This window comes from Peromyscus californicus, unplaced genomic scaffold (genome assembly GCF_007827085.1).
Source record: "Peromyscus californicus insignis strain IS unplaced genomic scaffold, ASM782708v3 Scaffold_18__1_contigs__length_77618521, whole genome shotgun sequence".
NCBI lineage: Eukaryota > Metazoa > Chordata > Mammalia > Rodentia > Cricetidae > Peromyscus > Peromyscus californicus.
Window position 1 is genome coordinate 46,812,043 of NW_026294480.1, and position 20,669 is coordinate 46,832,711.

The following is a 20,669-nucleotide window of genomic DNA, read 5'->3' on the forward strand; positions in this document are numbered from 1 at the left end:
CCGGCAGCTGCCGCTCATTTGAGAGAGACAATTAGGAAGCTGTTTTTAGCTCCGTTTTAGAATCTTTTTTCTCAGGTTTTAGGTGGAAACTCTTGCCACCACGTTGGACACCATTTGTTGCTAGAGTTTTCCTGCCTGGCCCACAGTCAGGACAAATCTCTCTCACCCGCCAGTCCCAAGCCGCTCAAACCCGATCAAGTAAACACAGAGACTTATATTGGTTTCAAACTGTATGGCCGTGGCAGGCTTCTTGCTAACTGTTCTTACAGCTTAAATTAATCCATTTCTATTAATCTATACCTTGCCACGTGGCTCGTGGCTTACCGGTACTTTACATCTTCCTTATCCTGATGGCGGCTGGCAGTGTCTCCTCCTCAGCCTTCCACTTCCCAGCTCTATTCTCCTCCTTGTCCCGCCTACACTTCCTGCCTAGCCAATGGCCAATCAGTGATTTATTTATTGACCAATCAGCAACACATTTGACATACAGACCATCCCACAGTAGGGCGTCCTGGTTTAAGTTGTTATAATGTATGCTGAACTACAACATGCATACAGAATCTTATCTAGTGCTTGCCTGGGTGGCCAGAGCAGTGTGAGAGCTTGTCCCACGCCTTCACTGAGGAGGAATTGTCTCCTTTGTGGTATTTAAGTGGACCAGGGCTCTCACTGGTCTGGAGCTACTATTTCTTCACTCAGCTCCTTTGCCCTTTTCTCCTAGTCATTCATCTCTTCTTGTCTTTGTCATCTCCATTTCCAGATGGTCTGGGTGACCCACAAAGAAATTCAGTTTAAAGTTCTCTCTGTTCTTGGGTGATTTTAGATGTCGACACGGTGCTAAGACACACATAGATGAATGATAGTTCTCTGCCTTTTCCCTATAGAACTTATGTCTCCTCTGCTCCAAAAGGCTAGCTGACCTAAACACACACACACACACACACACACACACACACACACACACACACCACACACGATAGTAATTGTTCTTATTAAAGTAGCTAATGACATTACATATCAAGAGCATAACCATTAATTATAGAAAAGCTTGATTTAAGAGCGCTGTGCCATGCTGTGCCATCCCAATAAAAGTTGGAACTTTGTGACAGTTATCATGTACCAAGCACTTTCCATAAATAAACTCTTATTTAACCCTTTACAACAATGTAGCAAGAGTATAATGCACTATCCATCAGATATCTTTATATCAAAGCTGTCATTAGACGTCAAGTATTTATTTCCTGGCCTTCAGTCTTATCTTCATGTCATTATTAGAACATTGTGCTGAGTTCCTTCCAACACTTAATACCTGACATTTGAAGATAATCCTAAGGAGCTACTGCTTAGCGGGTGTCTGTAAGTAAGGTATGCTTGTGAGTTAGTTAGTATAAGGAATGCTAAGCTCCTCCAGTGGGGTCAGCTCACCAGTTTCTTCTGGGAGGGATAATTGGAATCCAAGCACTTTAGTCTGTCATACACACTCACCTCTGATTCTGTCCCACAGCAATGTCATAAAGTGCTTGCCTCTATTGTGATGCCTGATTGGTAGTTTGCATCTTTGTAGACCATTTAGTTTCATCAAAACATGTTTGTGTGGTTACAAAGAGTATGACAACCATTGTCTTAGTTACTTCCTGTCAGTGTGACCAAATGCCATGACCAAGACAACTTACATCCGAAAGAGTTCATTTGTGCTGACGGTTTCCGAGGTTTAAGAGTCCGTCATGGCAGGGAAGTGTGACATCGAGCGGCAGGCATGACGGATGGAGCAGAAGATGGAGGAGGCCCTCATTGTAAACCTCAGGCAGGAAGGAGAAAAAAAACAAACTCAAATGGCGAAAGTCTTTAAGCTCTCAAAACCTGCCTCCAGTGACATACTGCCTCCAGCAAGGTCACACCCTAAGCCTCCCCAAACAGCCACCAACTGAGGACCAAGTATTCTAATACTAGAGACTGTAGAAGATACTTGCTAGCCAGACCTTCATACCCACTGACTTCGAGATTGCCCTGTCTGTCATTATTGGATTATTGAAGCACTTATGTCTTCGTGGGTGGCATCTTTCATCACCCATGCCTGTCTTTGCTACAGACTTTGCCTCATTACACACCGCTGACCAATAACTCTGAAGGGGAAAACGATGATATATATATATAATTGTATCAGAACCAATGATTTGGGTTCTCTTTAAACAGTAAAATATAGTAGGTTTGTCTTATCACTGATGCATTGCTCATCTAAGGACAGAACCCACAAAAGAAACTGTTTTTGATCCTTGTCTGGTTAATTAACAGCAAAATCCCTTTTTTAATCATTACTGATTTTTTTTCCCCTTTCCCATCTTTACAGTTCACGCATCCTGCAAATGCTCAGTTACATCAGTAGTAGAAAATTTAAGAACCCTTGGAGAACACATTTAATCTAGAGACTTAGCTGTCGCGGTTGGAAATCTTTCTAATCTCTGCACTGAAAGTGAGAATTACCTATAAATTTTGACACCATAATATTTAGCTATCCTTGTTGACTAATTTAATAAGGAGTTGAAAAACACAAAATTAAAAAAAACCTTAAAATTAGGAAAATTAGGAAAAAAGAAAATGGACAAAGGTACCTTGTTGATCCATCTTCATAGTCAGTGTGGGAACGATGAGGGACAGATCTCACCTGTGGCTTTTAATTGAATACTTGTGTTCCTGTTTTGGAATTTGCTTAAGCAAATTGTTCATGTCTTTAAAATGTAGTTTTTCTGATTTTATCTTCTTTAGTATTGTTACGAATTGTATACACTTCAAACTTTCTTGACTAAGAAATGTACCATAATTAATATTAGTATGCGTCATTTATAATGATATAAATATGTTTATAACAATGCAGAACTTGTGCGCACTAGGCAAACCCTCTACCCTGGAGCCACATCCTCTTTTCCCCTTGATTTTTTTCCTTTGTTCCTTCCTCTGTGTTACCACTTTCTCTAAGTCAGCTGGCTGTTTACAAATTTGCATCCATTAAAAGATTTTCTAGTCTGAAAAGTTTGACTTTTTACTCATGCGCTCTAAGGGTGAAGCTGTGAAGAAAGTGTCCCACTATCACAGTAAGTGGGGAAAAAAGGAATAGCCTTGAAAACTGGAGGCTTCTTTATCTCAAGCATTTCATAGTTTGTTGCAAACTTGGAAAGGTTGTAATTTTAATCACTGGGGGCTTTTCTTTCAGTGGTACGCTGCAGACAATCCTATTGGGGTTTTCCATCCACTTCAGTTATCACTGCTGCTGCTACCATCCCCTAATGACTACAAGTTGGTTTCATTTTATTTACAATCAAAACTGCACGATGAGAACGATGCATTAGTAAGAAAACGAAGTGGAGAAATGTCCTGAAGTTTGGTACATTTCTTTTGCTTAAACAGCCTCAGTAATGAACATTTTTCTCAATTTTTCTTAGTACCCAGCGTTCATGGAAAAAACAAGCCATTGATCACTTACGTGGGGGATTCTACTGTCCTGAAGTGTGAATGTCAAGATGGTCTTCCTTTAAATTGGACTTGGTACATGAGTAATGGAAGTGTACAGGTAAGATCGTATTTGCTGGGGCTAGGAAGACAGTTCAGTTGGTCAGAGTGCTTGCCCTTTAAGTAGGAGGGACCAGAGTGTGGATCCCCTGTGCCAATGTAAGAAGCAGGGCATGCCATTTGAGAGATGGAGACAGGACCATCCCATAAGCTTCCTGAGCCAGACAGGCTAGTCTTGACAGATGAACTCCAGATTTAGACTCTGTCTTAAAAACAAAGCAGAGAATAATTGAGGAAGGGCACTTGATGTATCTCCAGCCTCCACATACGTCACACATAAATGTGCTCAAACACCCACACAGACATGTATACACATGTGTATTCGCAAAAGATCTTTTTTTTCTGATTTGAAGAAAACAAAAGAATCTTTTCATTCGTAAATAAGATTATAGCTGACTTGTATACACATGTGTATACACAAAAGATCTTTTTTTTCTGATTTGAACAAAACAAAAGAACCTTTTCATTCGTAAATAAGATTATAGCTGACTAAAAATTAATTCCTAGGGAAACTAACACTTCTGTTATAACTTATAATTACTGAGAAACCACAGTGATAAATGGAGTTGTCATTGGATGTTTTCAGCATATTCCATTATATGTGTGAAGAAACTCTCAGTGTTTTATTGGATCATACTTTTTTCTTTTTAGGTTTTGCAATTTATTTAAATTTGCAAATTAAATTAAATTAAATTATTGCAATTTAATTAAATTCTTTGAAAGAAAACCAAAATTCATTTTCAGATGGGCACGGTGGTGTGTGCCTGTGATCCCAGTACCAAGAAAACTGAGACAGGAGGATTGACATATGTATGAGGCAAACCAAAGAGATGGTTCCAGGTAAAGCCAGGCTAACCAAAGCTGAATGGTGAGGCTCTGCTACAAAACAAAATTAAAAATAAAAAGAGAGAGAATTTTTGCCTGGTTTAATGACATGTGCCTGTAATCCCAGACCTGTGGGAAGCTGAATGAAGCAGGGGGATCATTGTATTTTCAAGGCCATATATAGAGGTTTTGGTGTTATCCCAGACTACATAATGAGGCAAAACCAAAGCATTTTTAATTGACCAGGTTAGAAATAATTTCATCAGAAAATCCTCACTCACTTCTGCTTCTTGCCAGTAACTAGGAAAACAAAAAACAAAATCCCAGGCTCCTTTTCTGGTTTGTCTCCTGAAATATCTGACGTGGGATGTAATGTACTGGCACTGTTTGAAAAAGATGAATGGAAATTCGGTCACTTAAACTTAGGTCTTAGTTTTTGTGGAGTGTCATTAGCACGTTGGGGTGTTTCACACATTGGAAAGAAGTGGATTTCAAGGCTTATATAAATCTAAGACAATTGGCTTTGTACAGCTGATGTGAAGAAAACAAGAGTATTCAATGAATAAATTATCGCTGGCTTCCTGTCCTTTCCTGGGTAGCTCCAAAGAGCTTAAAACTTGGGGCATGGTGCTGTGGGGTACCCTTTTCTTGCCTCGATGCTGATGAGTTTTCATATTAAGGTCCTATTGAAGAAAAGCTGCAATTCTAGATGGGACACATGAAACAGAACAAATCTTTCAATGAAGTTTTAAAGAAACAAAGTTGGTGTTGCAGTGAAGCTGTTGAGGAGGGTGGAGGAAGGGCCTGGGAAGGAGCGTGTCTACTTCTGTAATAACATTGCTTTAATGTTCCAAGAAAATAGCTCTAGATCATGCAGGGGTCAGCTTGGACAATGAGGCCGCTGCCTTTTGTCTTATGGATGATTAGGACAGGTGTCTACACATGTTGTTGAAGTATAAATTGTAAAAACAAATACCAGTTGTGATGTTTGGAATATATAGCCTAATTTAAAGTTGTTTTTTTTTTGGGGGGGGGTTGCTGTATGAATCATTCTCTTCATTTTCTTTGACCTTGGTCATAATCAGCTGTGAGACAGGGACAGGGAAGGGGTCACAGGTCAACATTTTAGGTCAAGGACCATTTCAAAATGTTAAGTCATCATCTGTATCACAATTAGCTCTGTGCTTTCTTAAAATTCAGTCCTTTGATTTATTGTCTCTAATTCATATAGTGGTTCATGAATATTCCAGGCCATTCTATGCCTGTGTACATAGACGTGGGTCAAGGTTGTTCTTTTTTTCCCCTTTTGGCAAATACGTTTACAGAGAATTCTTCCTGGGATAACCTGAGAACATTTGTATGCAGATTTGCATTTATTGAGCATCTCAGTTGAGTGATAGAGCAGTGAAGGTATCCAATGACCTGAGGATAAAATTTAATTTAGATTAGGTATAACAGCTTCTAAATATGACTTTGCGAGCCTCAGGAAAACCCAGCAGCTCCCAGAAGCCAGTCTACCTGGGAGAGAAAAAAACTGGGACATGAAAGGAAGAAACAGGCATCTAGGATGAGAGAGCTGGTCATTGGAGGTCATCAGCTAAGGAGCCTTGACGATTTCAACTACAGTTGCAGTGTAGGCAACTCAGTTGTCAGATTAGTGATCTATCGTCAGGAGTGACCGGAATGATCTCTTTAAATGTGTATTGTTTCCTTTTCACCTACCTGTCTCCACTTGTAGAGAGCGAGTCGTATATGAGAAAGGAAAACCAGGGTCTGGAGAGATAGCTTCATGGTTAAGAGCACTGGCTGTTCTTCCAGAGGACCTGGGTTCAGTTCCCAGCACCCACATGGCAGCTCAGAACTGTCTGTAATTCCAGTTCCAGGGGACAAAACACCAATGTACGTATGTACATTAAAAATAAGGAGAAAGAGCCAGGCGGTGGTGGCGCACGCCTTTAATCCCAGCACTCGGAAGGCAGAGCCAGGCGGATCTCTGTGAGTTCGAGGCCAGCCTGGTCTCCAAAGCGAGTTCCAGGAAAGGCGCAAAGCTACACAGAGAAACCCTGTCTCGAAAAACCAAAAAAAAAAAAAAAAAAAAAAAATAAAAAAAATAAGGAGAAAGGAAAACTAGATGACTGGAAATCTTCTGCCTTGGATTCTCACCTACTATTTACTAATGACAATCTAGACATATATTTGTGGGTTCAGACATTCAGGGCTAAGTCCTCATAACTAAATAGACTTTTTCCCTTGCTTGCTGCTGGAATACCAACCTCCTGCAATGACTCATACATTTTAATATGCCCCTTTCCAGTAAGTGGTTTTCTTGGCTCCGTCTTCTAGCTTTGCCCAGAATTAGCTCTCCTGGGACATGTATCTCTTTTTGCATTATGTAAGGATTTTAATGTCTCCGTGCATTAGGTTCCTATTGATGTTTACAAGGATGATAAGTATGTTATAAATGGATCCTATGCTAATGAAACACGACTCAAGGTAAAGCATCTCTTGGAGAAAGATGGAGGCTCCTACTGGTGCCGCGCGGTCTTCCAGTTAGGTGAGAGTGAAGAACGCATTGAGCTGGTGGTGCTCAGCTTCATGGTGCCCCTCAAGCCGTTTCTCGCCATCATTGCTGAAGTTATTCTCTTAGTGGCTATCATTCTGCTTTGTGAAGTATACACACAGAAGAAAAAGAATGACCCAGGTAAGGTTTCTTACTTTTTCTATTACCGTATCGCTTAGTTATGGTGTGTATTATGGCCTAACACATAGTCACTCACAAGTTCTGGGGAAGGGCTGGGAAGATGGCTCACTGCGTAAAAAGCGTTTGTTACACACGTGTCAGCACCTGAATTCACATCTCCAGAGCCCATGTAAAAAGCATAACATTGGCATCTGTAATCTTAGTGCTTCTATGTTGAGGAGGGAGGTAAAGGCAGCAGACCCCTGAAGCTTGTAAGCCAGCTAGCCTGGCATACTCAGTGGAGAGCAGCAGGAAGATCCTATCAAGGAAGTCATCAAAGACTGACAAACACCTGAGGTCATGCTGTGACCTTCACACCCAGGTTATGCTGTGCACACATGCATTCACACATATAAATGTGCACATACACAAATATACCCACGTATACACACACACACACACACACACACACACACACACACACACACACACACACACAAAATAAGTAAAAATGGTTTGTAAAGAACAGTTCAATTTTTCATATTTGGGCCAATATTTATGTTTGTAACCATAATGGTAATGGTCTCTGAACCTGGACTCTTGGCCTTTATTTCATCGGCCTGAAAGATGTTCATGTTAAAATTAAAATCTTTCGTCTCTTGGTGCCACTATGCGTGAGGTCGGGAATGTGTGTTGACATTGGAATATTAGGAAAAAGTTGGATTCCTTCAGATTTTTTTTCACTTAAATAATTCATTTTAACCATTTGTGTCAGGGGGATTGCGTGCGTGTGTGGGTGCTCGTGTGTGCGTGTGTATTTGGAGGTCAGAGCATAAACTTGACTTAGGGATGCTGTCTACTCCTTTTCGACACATGGTCTTTCGTTGGCCTGGTGCTCACCAATTAGGCTAGAGTGGCAGCCACTGAGCTCCATGGATCCTCTTATTTCCCTCCCCCTGCCTAGCATTACAAGTGTACACCACCATGCCTGCCTTTTTATGTGGGTTCTGGGAATTGAGCTTTGGGCCTAATTCTTCTACAGCAAGTGCTTTATGACTAAACTGTATCCCCAGTCTCCATTCAAAAAGTAATTTATCAAGTATCCTAGATTCTCATAAAGTCAAGGTTGCATTAGCGTTATTTTAAACCCCTGTCTGTTGGGCTGTTGGATGAGAAACCCTTGATAGAAATTGTCACGTTGTCTTAGTTAGGGTTTCTATTGCTGTGACAAAAACACCATGACCAAAAAACAAGTTGGGGAGGAAAGGGTTTATTTGGTTTACACTTCCAGATCACAGTCCATCATTGGAAGAAGTCAGAACAGGAACTCAAGCAGGGCAGGATCCTGGAGGCAGGAGCTGATGCAGAGGCCATGGAGGAGTGCTGCTTACTGGCTTGCTTCCCCTGACTTTCTCAGCCCACCTTCTTATAGAAACCAGAACCAGCAGCCCAGAGATGGTACCACCCACCATGGACTGGGCCCTCCCCCATTGATCACTAAATGAGAACAGGCCTTACAGCTGGATCTCATGGAGGCATTTCCTCAACTGAGGCTCCTTCCTCTCTGATGACTCTAGCTTGTGTCAAGTTGACACACAAAACCAGCCAGTACACATGTATTCTGTATTCTTTTCTGATTTTCATACTCTCTCTCTCTCTCTCTCTCTCTCTCTCTCTCTCTCTCTCTATATATATATATATATATATATATATATATATATATATATATATATATATATTATGGCATCATAGTTTTGAAAAAATCCCAGGATGCCAAACAGTTCTGATCAGAGATTCAGGTAGAGTCTGGCATCCTGTTATGAGGAAGCAGAGGGAGACAGAGCTATCAAAGGTGGCACTTCTCTCCTTTCCATGGGAAAAGTTGTTAGGGCGCAGGTTGAATGGAACATGTAAACATGGCGTCGCATGCTCAATTGTTATATCCTTTTTGTTTGTCTTTACACAGATGATGGGAAAGAATTTGAACAAATTGAACAGCTGTAAGTATTTTTTAATTGATTTTTTTTCCACTTGGGTAAAATGCACATAAATATGAAATGAAGTGAAATGTTTGCAGTTAGAAACAAGAAAAACCACAAGAACATGGTGATGTGCGTGCTGTTTTCTGTGTTCATCTGTGTGATGGTGAAGTTTGGTATCCAGTGTCTACCCCTCCATCAATAACTGTTCCGGTTTTATTGCTGAGAAATGGGTTCATCGTGGTGTTCCTACACACATTTTTTGAATGAGTAATAATTTATTTGTGTGAGTGCTTGGAACAGACTTTGTTGCATAGTAAACAGATGTATTAATTTATTTAAATGATTCTTTACCTTGGTGTATTTTTGATCACTGATGAAGCTTCTGAAGAATATAATGTTCTTGAGGCTAGCTAGATGGCTTGGTGGTTAAGAGCGTTTGATGCTCTTCTAGAAGACATGGGTTTAATTTCTGGCAGCCACATGACAGCTCTCGACAGTCTATAACAGCAATTCCAGGGAATCTGATGTGCCCTCTGCTTTCTGGAGGCATATGCACACACATGGTATACAGACACATGCAAGTAAAACATCCAGATAAAGAAAAATGGGGGAAAAAAGGAGTACAATGTACAGGCCTCACTAGATCAGAACAATCAGAACCACTTAGGTTGAAACATCTTCTGGTGGTACTGTTCTTTCACAGTGAAGATCACTGGCCTAGGATTCTATGAGAATTACTTTAGAGAGAACTCATGTTTTGTTCTTTTTAAGAGTAGAACATGAGGATAGCTGGGAATAAAATGGCCAGGGATCTACTTTAGTTTGGGGATGGTGGAATACTTCTTCCCAACCAGATAATAAAGGCTCCCAAGACAGGGACTAAAATCTGAGAAACAACCAGTGTCTGTGAACCAAAAGAGACCAGACAAGACCACTGAGAGGTGCTCATGAAAGGGAAGCCCCCACCCCCAACCATTACCAATACAAGATGGTGCTGGAAGTTGTCTTTTATCAGCCCAAGGGGCCGTGAGCTGTGAGTCTGTAAGAGCAAGAGGGAGGCAGAGTTCTTCACATACACGTAGCAGTGGTCAAAGACACAGTTCATATATAGTAGGTAAAATGAACCAACAAGACAATGTGCTTCCAAGTTAAGGACACAAAATTATAAGTGGAACTTATGTCCCTGATTCCCATTTCCTAGACCTCTTTCTTATTTTTGTAAAGTCATAAAAAGTGTGGCAGGAGTATGTAAAGAGTTAAACTGGCCCCTCTTATGTATCTTCTTCTTTCCGCTCACCCCCATCATGTCCATTGTCTCCGACCACTCCTGTGTAGTCACTAGGGGCTGTGGCCGCATCCTAATTTGCTATGCAGAATGGACTATCAAGTCCATGTAGTTTAATGTTTATTACCACAGCTTACCCCACTCAATGCCCCCTCAGACATCTTAAAAACAATGCCAACATGATTCAATCTATACTATAACAAATTATTTTATTCCTTTTATTTAATATTAGAATAACATACATGTTCTCCATCCTTTATTCCAATGCAGCCATCACAATGAATGTCTTACTTTTGAGTATAAATTAACAAGGGTATTTTAAGCTCATTTAGATCAACCCTTGCTATAGTTCATTTTAGATATTCTAGTTAATTTAGTTAGGAACTAATTTTTTTTCACAGATAACAGTTTCATATGTTATATGTCTGATATACTTTACATATATTTATGTGTGTTGGTATCCCTAGTCTTTTGTAGTTTCTTGGTAAAAATGATTTAAAAAAATAACAATAAATGTATAACATCAAAAGCAGTGACTTCTCTCAAGGAACTCAATGAGAAGTCAACTCATTTCTTTGATTATTGTCCCCACCATCCAAGACTAGGGCAGTCCAGTTTTGATGTGCATGGTTGGGTGGCTGGTTTTTACTTGTCAATAATAACAGCCTCATGAGTATAGGCCTGCCCACAACATCTCCACTGCTCTTCACTGTGCTCAATGGTTTTCTCATGTAGTCATGCTTAAGCATCTAAAGGCCATACTTAATAGTCTTGCCCTGATACAAAGGGCCATATGTAGCTTCTAATTTAGTGTAATAACCATCGGATTATGACTTCTCATACATGTTGGCTAAGCTCCTGATTGACTGTTATCTTGTTTCAGAACAATGTGAGAGTTAACAGTTACATGCATGCCTATGGCCCTACTCTTGCCTGGGAAGAATCAGTTCTCCCTCTTCTTAGATCAAGCAAGTCTTGTGTTCCACGCCCGTGGCAGCAGGTTCCCCCTTAGCAATCGTATAAGAAAAGTCAACATTACAAGTAGAACACTGTTAGGAAGAGTGAATTCAGTGGGCACTGACATTGTAGCGTTTACATCCAGCTATGATGTCAATACTACTACAATGGCTTCATTTTATGCATCATGAATGTCTGGTAATTTTCCTTTTTGTTTTTGACACAGGAAATCGGATGATAGCAATGGTATAGAAAACAATGCCCCCAGGCTCAGAAAAAATGTAAGTTACTTCTCAACCCTAGGAAAAGGTGAAATATAATATACTGGGCTATTAACCCTTACTCTGGCATTCAGATTCCTAAAAGACCTAGTTCACTGTGTGCTTGAATACACTTGTTTACACAGTAATAGGAAAAAATATGGACTTTTTATACAAAATTTTATACAAAAATTAATGGTATCCTTTTTTTACCAGAGAATAGGTGGTAATTCTCCTGTCTCAGCCTCCTGAGTGCTGGAGTGTGCTAGGATTATAGGATTACAGGCTTGTACCACCATACCCAGCTTTATTTCATGGTCTTTATATATATATATATATATATATATATATATATATATATATATATATATATATATATATATATATAATTACCTTGGGTTGGTTTCTTTTAAAGCTTTCGTGTAATTTTTAAATTCTCAACTCAAATTACCTGTATTCTTTGATTTTATTCTCATATACTTCCATATGGTCGATGCAATGATTTCGTCTGTCATGGCTAATTTCCATAATTGATTCATACTTGTCTTAGTTCATCAATGTTAGGACTTGCTTTGCCAGTAGATGGCAAGCTCACTTTCTAGCACTCCTTTGCTTTGCTAAAATGATAGTTAAGTTATTATAGATAGCATGGCAGTAACTGCTTCATTCTGTTTTGTTTCACTCAGGAGTCTGTGGAACAGTGAATAAAACAGAACATTTTGCCTTGAGAAGATGTGCAAAGAGTTTGTGTTTCTGCTTCCTTTCAAGAACGTGTGAATTTTAGATTTTTAAGAGACAAAAATTTCCTGCACACGCACAACACAACGGTAGCTTTTTAAACCATATAGGCCCTCTCCTACCTAAAGGTGTATTTTCCTTTTGTAATTGCTTTTCATTAAAGCGAGGTAAATTGTTTCCGATGTGTTCTGTGAGCTGTAACCTAGATAATAAGTTTCATCCTGGTCTGGGAGATAAGGGACACAGAACAGACATCAGCAAAATCAGTTAATAATCCACAAATAAATATCACTAAAGATCTGTTTATTACCAAAGAATGAAAGAGAAAGCTTTTTACCAGTTGTCTTAAAAGTGTTTCCCCCAATCATTCATAACTACCTATAGAAGTATTTATAACAGTTTTCATGTGAAATGTATCCTTCTGTGGTATTGAAAGTGTTTTCTCTAGGAAATAGAAACTATACTTTCGATAATGGTGGCTACTCTGCAGATATACTTTTGCTCTATAAATAACGGTGTAAAATGAGGGAGTATAAATCATATGCTTCCCCACAGTCAGTATCAACACCGGAGCTTCACATCTTATCACACTCATTACCGCCTTTTTATACTTAAAGCCTAAATGCTTCTTGGTCTTAAGTAGGACATTTTCCTTGTTCTTTGCCATGGGGTTTGGACCTCATCAGCCCCCCTGGTGTTCATGTTTCAGAGTGCAGATCCATGTGGTCACCGTATGACACCCGCTACCTGCATGCCTTTGTGGCTCATGGCTTCTGGGTACCTTTATTTGCTATCTGGTTTCTGGTGTCACAGCAGGCTAAAGGTATAAAAGTAGTGCCTTGGATAGTAGATTAGGTGTCCCTGGTTGCTGTGGGGGTTTTTGTGACACACTGCTTCCAGAAAACAGGATTAAGAACAATGAGAAACAAAGAGGGGCTGACTTGGGATGGCAGTAAAAGAAATCCATGGTTCTTGGGGATTGAGGGATTAGAGGCTGGGTAGAAAGAATCCACTGATTTAACAATGGAAACTAGAAGCGTATGCCTTGTGCACTAGCTAAGGAAAGGACAAGATTCTGATAGGGAAAATTCTGTAACATTTCGACTCATGTTTACCACTATTACTAGCTAGAATAATACATATAAAATCGCCATGGCAGCTGCTTTCTGTTTTGTTGACGCAACACAATTCAGTATTTTCTAATACGTGTTAACTCCACATGTAGATCATATTGAACTAGAGTGCACCTCCTGGTGGTAGATGTCCTCTTTTTTCCTTAGTCTCATTTAGCCACACATTTGTTTTGCTTTTAATTCGTGCTTAATTTGACAAGATCATCTTGATGAGCTCATGGCAGCCAGTATAATTAGTCTAAACATTTTGAATTCAGAGAGCAAGTCCCACTCAAAACAGTGTGACTGTGATTGGATACATACAAAAGCCCAACAAGTAACTTTGCTTGCAGGATTCATCCATTTGCTTTGCTGCCACTGGCTATTTATGTTGAAATAGTTTTCAAGAAAAAAAAAAAATGCTACCCGAAGGTAAAATAATCTGAAATACTTATATAATGAATTGAAATGTTGACGGGCAATGTGTGCTCTTTATTTTTCTCACGAAGATAAGTTATCTCAGTAATTTTAAGTAGAAAAGATTCTCAAATATTTAAGTTGATTTTTGGCCTTTCAGGGTCTCTCTGGAGTACTTTTGGAAAATTATTCTATGCTTAGTAGATTAAAATGGAACGCTTCTAACTAGCCTCATGGAGATGATGAATGGATTGTCTAAGGACCAATTATAAATTAGCTGCAAAAAAAAAAAACAAAACCAACAACAAAGGCTGAAGCAGGAAAACTACGCTGACTTTATACAGTAGACACCTGGGAAATTCTATTAATCTTTCCAGTTGATGAGTATTCAACACAATAATTAGATTTAATGATGCCATAAAATTTCCAGATAATCTTAAATTCAGTTTACATTAAAATGTAAGTTTCCTTTTACAGTCTTTGTTTTTTTTTTTTTTTTTTTTTGGTTTTTCGAGACAGGGTTTCTCTGTGTAGCTTTGCGCCTTTCCTGGAACTCACTTGGTAGCCCAGGCTGGCCTCGAACTCACAGAGATCCGCCTGCCTCTGCCTCCCGAGTGCTGGGATTAAAGGCGTGCGCCACCACCGCCGGGCAACAGTCTTTTTTTTTTATCCCTAGCTAGCTGGTTCTTCAGACTCAAACCTTAAATTGTTTATGATCTTTTCTTTTTTACTTTATTGACTAGGAATCCAATCCCTCCCCGTTCCTTCAACTTTCTCCATCTGCCATCAATCCTCTCGGCACCTCTCCCGTCTCACCTTCACCAGCTGCGAGATCATGGCGTAGGTTTCTCTACCTTCGCCTCCTTGTCCATCTCCCCACTTTTCACGGTGCTTCTCAGCCTTTCCTCTTCACACAAAGATCTCAAAACCTCATGCCGCCCATCCTCGCCGTTTCTGAGTACTGTACGCCACCTAGTCAGCAATCTCCCTCCAGTGGCTTGGATTAGCCCAGAATGTGTCTTTGATGCTGCCCCTGTCCCACTAACTCAAGATTAGCCTTGAGTATGTTAAGGTGCAGGGGAAACTCTCATGTCAATGGGCTAGGGACCCTCTCATGTGCTGACAGCTCCATGTTTCTTTGTGGTTGGTCTTCTTCCCGGATCCTGACTTTTAGTTCTATGCCCTGTATTTAGTACAGGGAGACCATTATAGAACGTTATGGGTGGTGGTGTAAAATGTGTTTACCTATTTTTAGAAAAAAACACTAATTTTAATTATGACAATTAGAATTGCAAAAGAAAATTTTATAGGAAAACAGGTTGTGTAAATCCTTCAACTGTTGTACAGGGTACATTTACACCTGTTCTGATGGGTTTTAATTCCTATCGCCCTTAAAATCCGATGGTTAGTATGCACAAAAAACTAATTTTTACCTTTTATTTAGTATGGTGACACATTGGCTCTAAATATGCAGGATTTTCGTGGTTATATTCCTCTGTATGGTACAGTTGAGAGAGCTGGCACGTAGGCTCACTCCACTAACATATCCATTCTGCTTCCCCAAGTTGTATACATCTTTGAACATCTCAGGATTCACTCCAGAATTTAATATCACAGCAGCATGTTACAAGAAGATTTATTATTACATTTTGAACATGGAAAGCATACTTTTCATTGAATCAACCTGCTTGTAGTATGCGGTGAGAAAAATATTTACGGAATGGGCGAAAGCGGAAGGCAGAATGGATTACTTTGGAATTTTAAGTTGCAGATGCTTATGTACTTACTACTCTAATGACTGCTTATCACCCTTGAGTTTATCCTAGTCTGTCATAGAGAGAAAGACAACTCAACTGTGTGTTCCATCTTTATTTGCTCTGAATCTAGACAGTGACATGTTCTGTTTACCAGTGGAGTTCCCCATTAAAGATGCATCCCGTTTGTTTAATATTAGCAAATAACATTTGTTGAACATGACACATGCTAGGCACTCACTTTAATGCATGCTTTGAAGTGAAGTGTTCTGTCTAATCCTCAATCCATCTCATGCCATAAAAACAGTCCTTTGTTTTTGTTTTTGTTTCTAATCAATGCAGAAACTCAAGCTCAGAGACCTTAAGAAAACCACACAACCCCCCTGATGATCAGAACTGAAATCAGATTTAGGCTAGGCTGACATGACCTACTTTGTTCAACAGCTCTGAATGGCTAGTCGCATACATCCTAGAAAACGAGGCTGTTATCTTATTGTTAATTTCACTCTTTTAGGTGGTCACTTATAGCATAAGATCCATAATCTCTCTGTGGTTGGGGCCCATGCTTTGTGGTTCCTGTGTCCCCACGCTGGTGCTGGGGATCAACACATATTTAAGACTTTTCTTTTTTCTGGTTGTATTTGTCAGTAGTGAGAATGACCCTAAAATTTATCATCCAGACACTGAACATGAAAAAGATGCTATGTATAACTTCACTGAGACATGTGGAAAGCAGGCCCTCTGGTCTCACATATAGCCCGTGGGGAGGAAGTGGCTGCTCTGTGGGTGTTCTGTCACAGATGTAGCCGCAAGCTGGAATGATTGACAGAAATTAACTTTCAAGAAAATAGCCAATTTTAGCTAATGCAGGGAAATCACCATTTTCAGTAAATGTCAGGTGAGTGCCACTGTGGAGAAGTGCCTATAATAGCATCATTTACTCAGCTTAAAGTTTTATTACTTTAAGTATCTTAGTATGACTGGTCTGTTGGCATTCAGAAGTTGGACTCACGGGTTGTAAGAGAAGTTGGCGAAGAACATCTTGCTTTTGCTGCTGTGTGGATGAACTGGCCAGTTTCTTGGATTTGGACACCTCCTGGTTCATGTGCTGTAGTAGTTCATGTTTATGTGAATCCAGTGAGTCAAGAATGGCAGATTACCAAATTTGCCTGAAATGATTGAAAATCACACATGATTGGAATGGAGAGAAGTACTTTTAGTCCCACAAATGGCTTATAGGCTGCATTTCTTATTCCTTTGCACCTCAATGGGAACATGTTAGGGAAACCTGTTTAGGGTATTGGTTAAAAATATTGCTTTTGTCTATTGTGTTTTATGTTTTACGGCATTTTAAAAAAAATTATGTAGTTCTCATTTCAGAAAACTGTTACAAATTATTTTTCTAAAGTTTATTGGATAATCATGAAAATTATAGATTTATTACATATATAATTTGCTGTAATGCTACTTAATGTTGCAAAAAGAATAGCTACTTATATTTTATACCTTTTAAAATAGATATTTGACCATAAATGTTTAGTTTTGCTTAAATCAAAGACCATTGATTATATTTTTTTAATAGTTGTGTTTCTTTTACATGTGTGTTTAGAGTCTCATTACCGACTTTCTGTATTATGTAACACCAAAAATGTCAATACAGGAACATTGTAAAAATTTCTGTGTTGCATGTAGATTTAATGTACAATTAAGCTCAATAAAATGTACTCTGTGGATTAAAACTAAGTATCATGGCATGTATTTTCAAATTTTTCAATTTAAAAAGGATTGATTCATTTTATGTGTTTCGTGTTGGTGGGTGTGCCTGTGGAGGCCGGAAGAGGACCAGGGAACTCTGGGACCTGTAGTAATTGCTGGCAGTTGTGAGCTATAACACGAATTGCTAAATGGTCTTAATGTAATACCCAGAGCCAGATATTGGGGTGAAAGCTGAAAGATCAGAGGGGTAGAACAAGCCAGCCACAAGTTCTTACCGCTAGGAAATCCTCAGCCCAAGAAAGAGCTACTTCCCGTATACTCGCACCTTAAATACCTTTCTGTGCCCTGCGGTCTTACTTCTGCTTTCCACCCAGCTACATCACTTCCTGCCTGTCTGTACGGACCTCCAGACCTCTATGGTTAACTAGTGCTGGGATTAAAGGCATGTGCCATCACGCCTGGCTCTGTTCCCGGTGTGGCCTTGAACTCACGGAAATCCGGATGAATCTCTGCCTTCCAAAGGCTAGGATTAAAGGTGTATGCTACCACTGCCTGACCTCTATGTTTAATATAGTAGCTGGCTTTTTCCTTTGATCCCCAGGCAAACTTTATTTGTTGGAGCACAGATAAAATACCACCACAGTGTGCTGAAAACCGAATGCTAGTTCTCTGCAAGAGCAGTGAACCGTCCTAGCCACTAAGGTACCATGCCAGCCCAATTGTTTTCATTGTTAATGATTTAAAGGTGGTTCTATAGGCACTAGCCAATGGAAAACACTGATTATTTTCCTGTGTGTACCAAAGATTTGTTTTATTAAACAACTCATCGTTCTCAAGCCCAACACACACATAAAAAGGCTTAATTGAGTCTGTGTTTTAACACATTAAATTGAAAGTCAACCAGAAAGCAATTTTCAAAACACTAAAATATGTTTTGAAAGTTTAAATTACAACTATGACCATGACTTTAAAAAACAAACATTTAAAATGAAATCAGTGATTAGATTAAATTTGCTTGTCTTCTCGGGTAATTTCCTTTCAGCTTTTCATTATCATTTTAGGTTGATTCAGCAAAAATTGTTTCAAAATGCTTCAGGTTTTTATTTTAAACTAAAATTCCATGGAAATATCTGATGTTATAAAAGAGTCAGTATCTCAAATAGGGCAAATTAATGAATCTAATAATCACAGAAAAGATTAACTGTTAAGCAACACACTGGATTAATTTATTAACTAACTACATAGCAGCATGATTAATAGCTAACAAATAAGTGCTTATCATTCCTAGCATGTGAGGCCAATTTACAGGGAGTGAGCAATTGTATTTTATGATTAATTTATAATCATAATAAAAATAACTAATGGCTGGTGGTCAACTTGTAGACATCCAGAACAGACTCTTTTGTTTTGTGTTTTGTTTTTTGAGACATAGTATCTCTGTGCAATCCTGGCTGTCCTGGAACTTGCTTTGTAGACCAGGCTGGCCTCGAACTCACTGAGAGCCTCCAGCCTCTTACTCCCAAGTGCTGGGATTACAGGCGTGCGCCACCACTGCCCAGCCAGAAAAGACATTTTTGCTCATTTTATTACTTTTTATTTTACTTATATTTTATTATTATTTTACTATTATATTTTACTTATATGTTTACTTATTATATCTTACTTATCTCCTGGTAATTGTAGCTGATAATGTTAGGTGTTATAAAACATAAATAATTCTCACTTAAATCAAACACTACTACTAAAATAGCTTCTCAAACTGGTTGTTGTCGCATATGACTGTAATCCAGCTGTCAGGAGGTTAAAATAGAAGATGGTGAGTTTGAACCCAGTCTTGACTACCGGTGAGACCCTCTTCCCCAAAACACAATTAAGGCAAACTTAAGCAAACTGAACAGACTTGGCCAATGGTATTTACTTACATATTCACAAAAATGAGACTTCAAACAGAGTAAGTACAGTGAAAGACAGCAGGATACCTGGTAATCAAAATCGTGGAAACAACATAATTTCTCAAAAGGGTTTATTTTTTAATTTACGTCTGTGCTGTATGTACACATGCATTCATGTTCCCACAGAGGCCAGAAGAGGACATTGAATCCCCTGAAGCCAGAGTTATAAGTGAGTGGGAACTGTCCCAGGCACGTGAACTCTGGTTTGGGGGAAAAGCAGCAGGCACTTTCTCTAGTATCTATTGGGAAAGGGCAAACTGGTAACAGCGGGTTTGTGTTAAGAGGCCATGGCACCGGAACGGGACCGTCACAATGTTGCAATCTGTTTCATGCTGTCAATTCAGAAGTCTGCGTGTCCCGAAAGGATCCTTCAGCAGTGCTGGGGGCAAGCCGGACATTCTAAGTGGAGGGCCACAGCGGGTGAAGCTCAGTGGTAGAGCACTCGGTAGCCGTGTGAAATCCCTGGACTCGGTCCCCAGCTCCACAGGAAAAACAACAGATATTCAACAAGGGACAACTAAGCACTTTCATTGCTAGTTGGCCAACCTGGAAAGAGTGACGGAAGAAAGTTCTCATTAGAGAAACAGAATGATGAGGAATTCTGGAACACCAGGAGAGAGGGAGAACAGTAGACAGGGACAGCGGCCACAGATAAACCTGGAAAGCACAAGTTGCAGACCTGTGCTGCTAGTTACTGTAATACAAATGTAAAGGAGACACTTAGTGTTCTTCTCAGTGGAATAGAAAGAACATCTAAGAAGGCAGAGTTCCCATAATTCACTTCAGCTGGTAAGATGTCAATAGCAGATTTAAACTAGGTAACATGTAATGACTTACATAACCCGTAGAGCACCTACTAAAGAAGCTGTTGAAGGCCCATGGCAAAATCTTTTTTGTTGTTGTTGTTTTTAGAGACAGGGTTTCTCTGTGTAGCTTTGCACCTTCCCTGGAACTCACTCTGTAGCCCAGGCTGGCCTCGAACTCAAAAGAATTTTTTTTTTTTTTGGAGACAGGGTTTCTCTGTGTAGCTTTGCGCCTTTCCTGGATCTCGCTCTGTAGACCAGGCTGGCCTTGAACTCACAAAGATCCACCTAGCTCTGCCTCCCGAGTGCTGGGATTAAAGGTGTGCCCCCCCCACCGCCCGCCATGACAAATTCTTACAGATACAATGAAACTATTAGTGCCTGGAATGGGATGGGGGGAGTTAAGGGAGGGTGTGTGGGAGAGAGTAAGCAAGATGCATAATGTCCATGTATGAAATTGCCAAGCAACAAAATCATTCTAGATGTTCCAGCTACCACCCTGCCCTGCCCCCCCCCCCCCCACACACTGTAATGAAGGAAAAAAAATAACAGCAAGAAGACCCAGCAGATAAGAAAAACTTGCAGGCTCGGGCCTTAATAATATCAATAATACTGTAAATCTCA

The 20,669-nt window shown here is 39.7% G+C and overlaps 1 protein-coding gene across 1 annotated transcript in view; it reads left to right on the forward strand.

Annotated features, from left to right (window-relative positions):
* The window catches only part of Emb (embigin), a 55,947-nt gene extending 38,630 nt beyond the window's left edge, over window positions 1-17,317 (forward strand). Inside the window, exons 5-9 of the mRNA XM_052743321.1 lie at window positions 3,438-3,565; window positions 6,811-7,090; window positions 9,036-9,069; window positions 11,520-11,574; window positions 12,240-17,317. Of these exons, the coding sequence (XP_052599281.1) occupies window positions 3,438-3,565; window positions 6,811-7,090; window positions 9,036-9,069; window positions 11,520-11,574; window positions 12,240-12,257 (515 nt within the window). The 3' untranslated portion in view covers window positions 12,258-17,317. The remainder of the gene's footprint in view (window positions 1-3,437; window positions 3,566-6,810; window positions 7,091-9,035; window positions 9,070-11,519; window positions 11,575-12,239) is intronic.
* The last annotated feature ends 3,352 nt before the right edge of the window (window positions 17,318-20,669 follow it).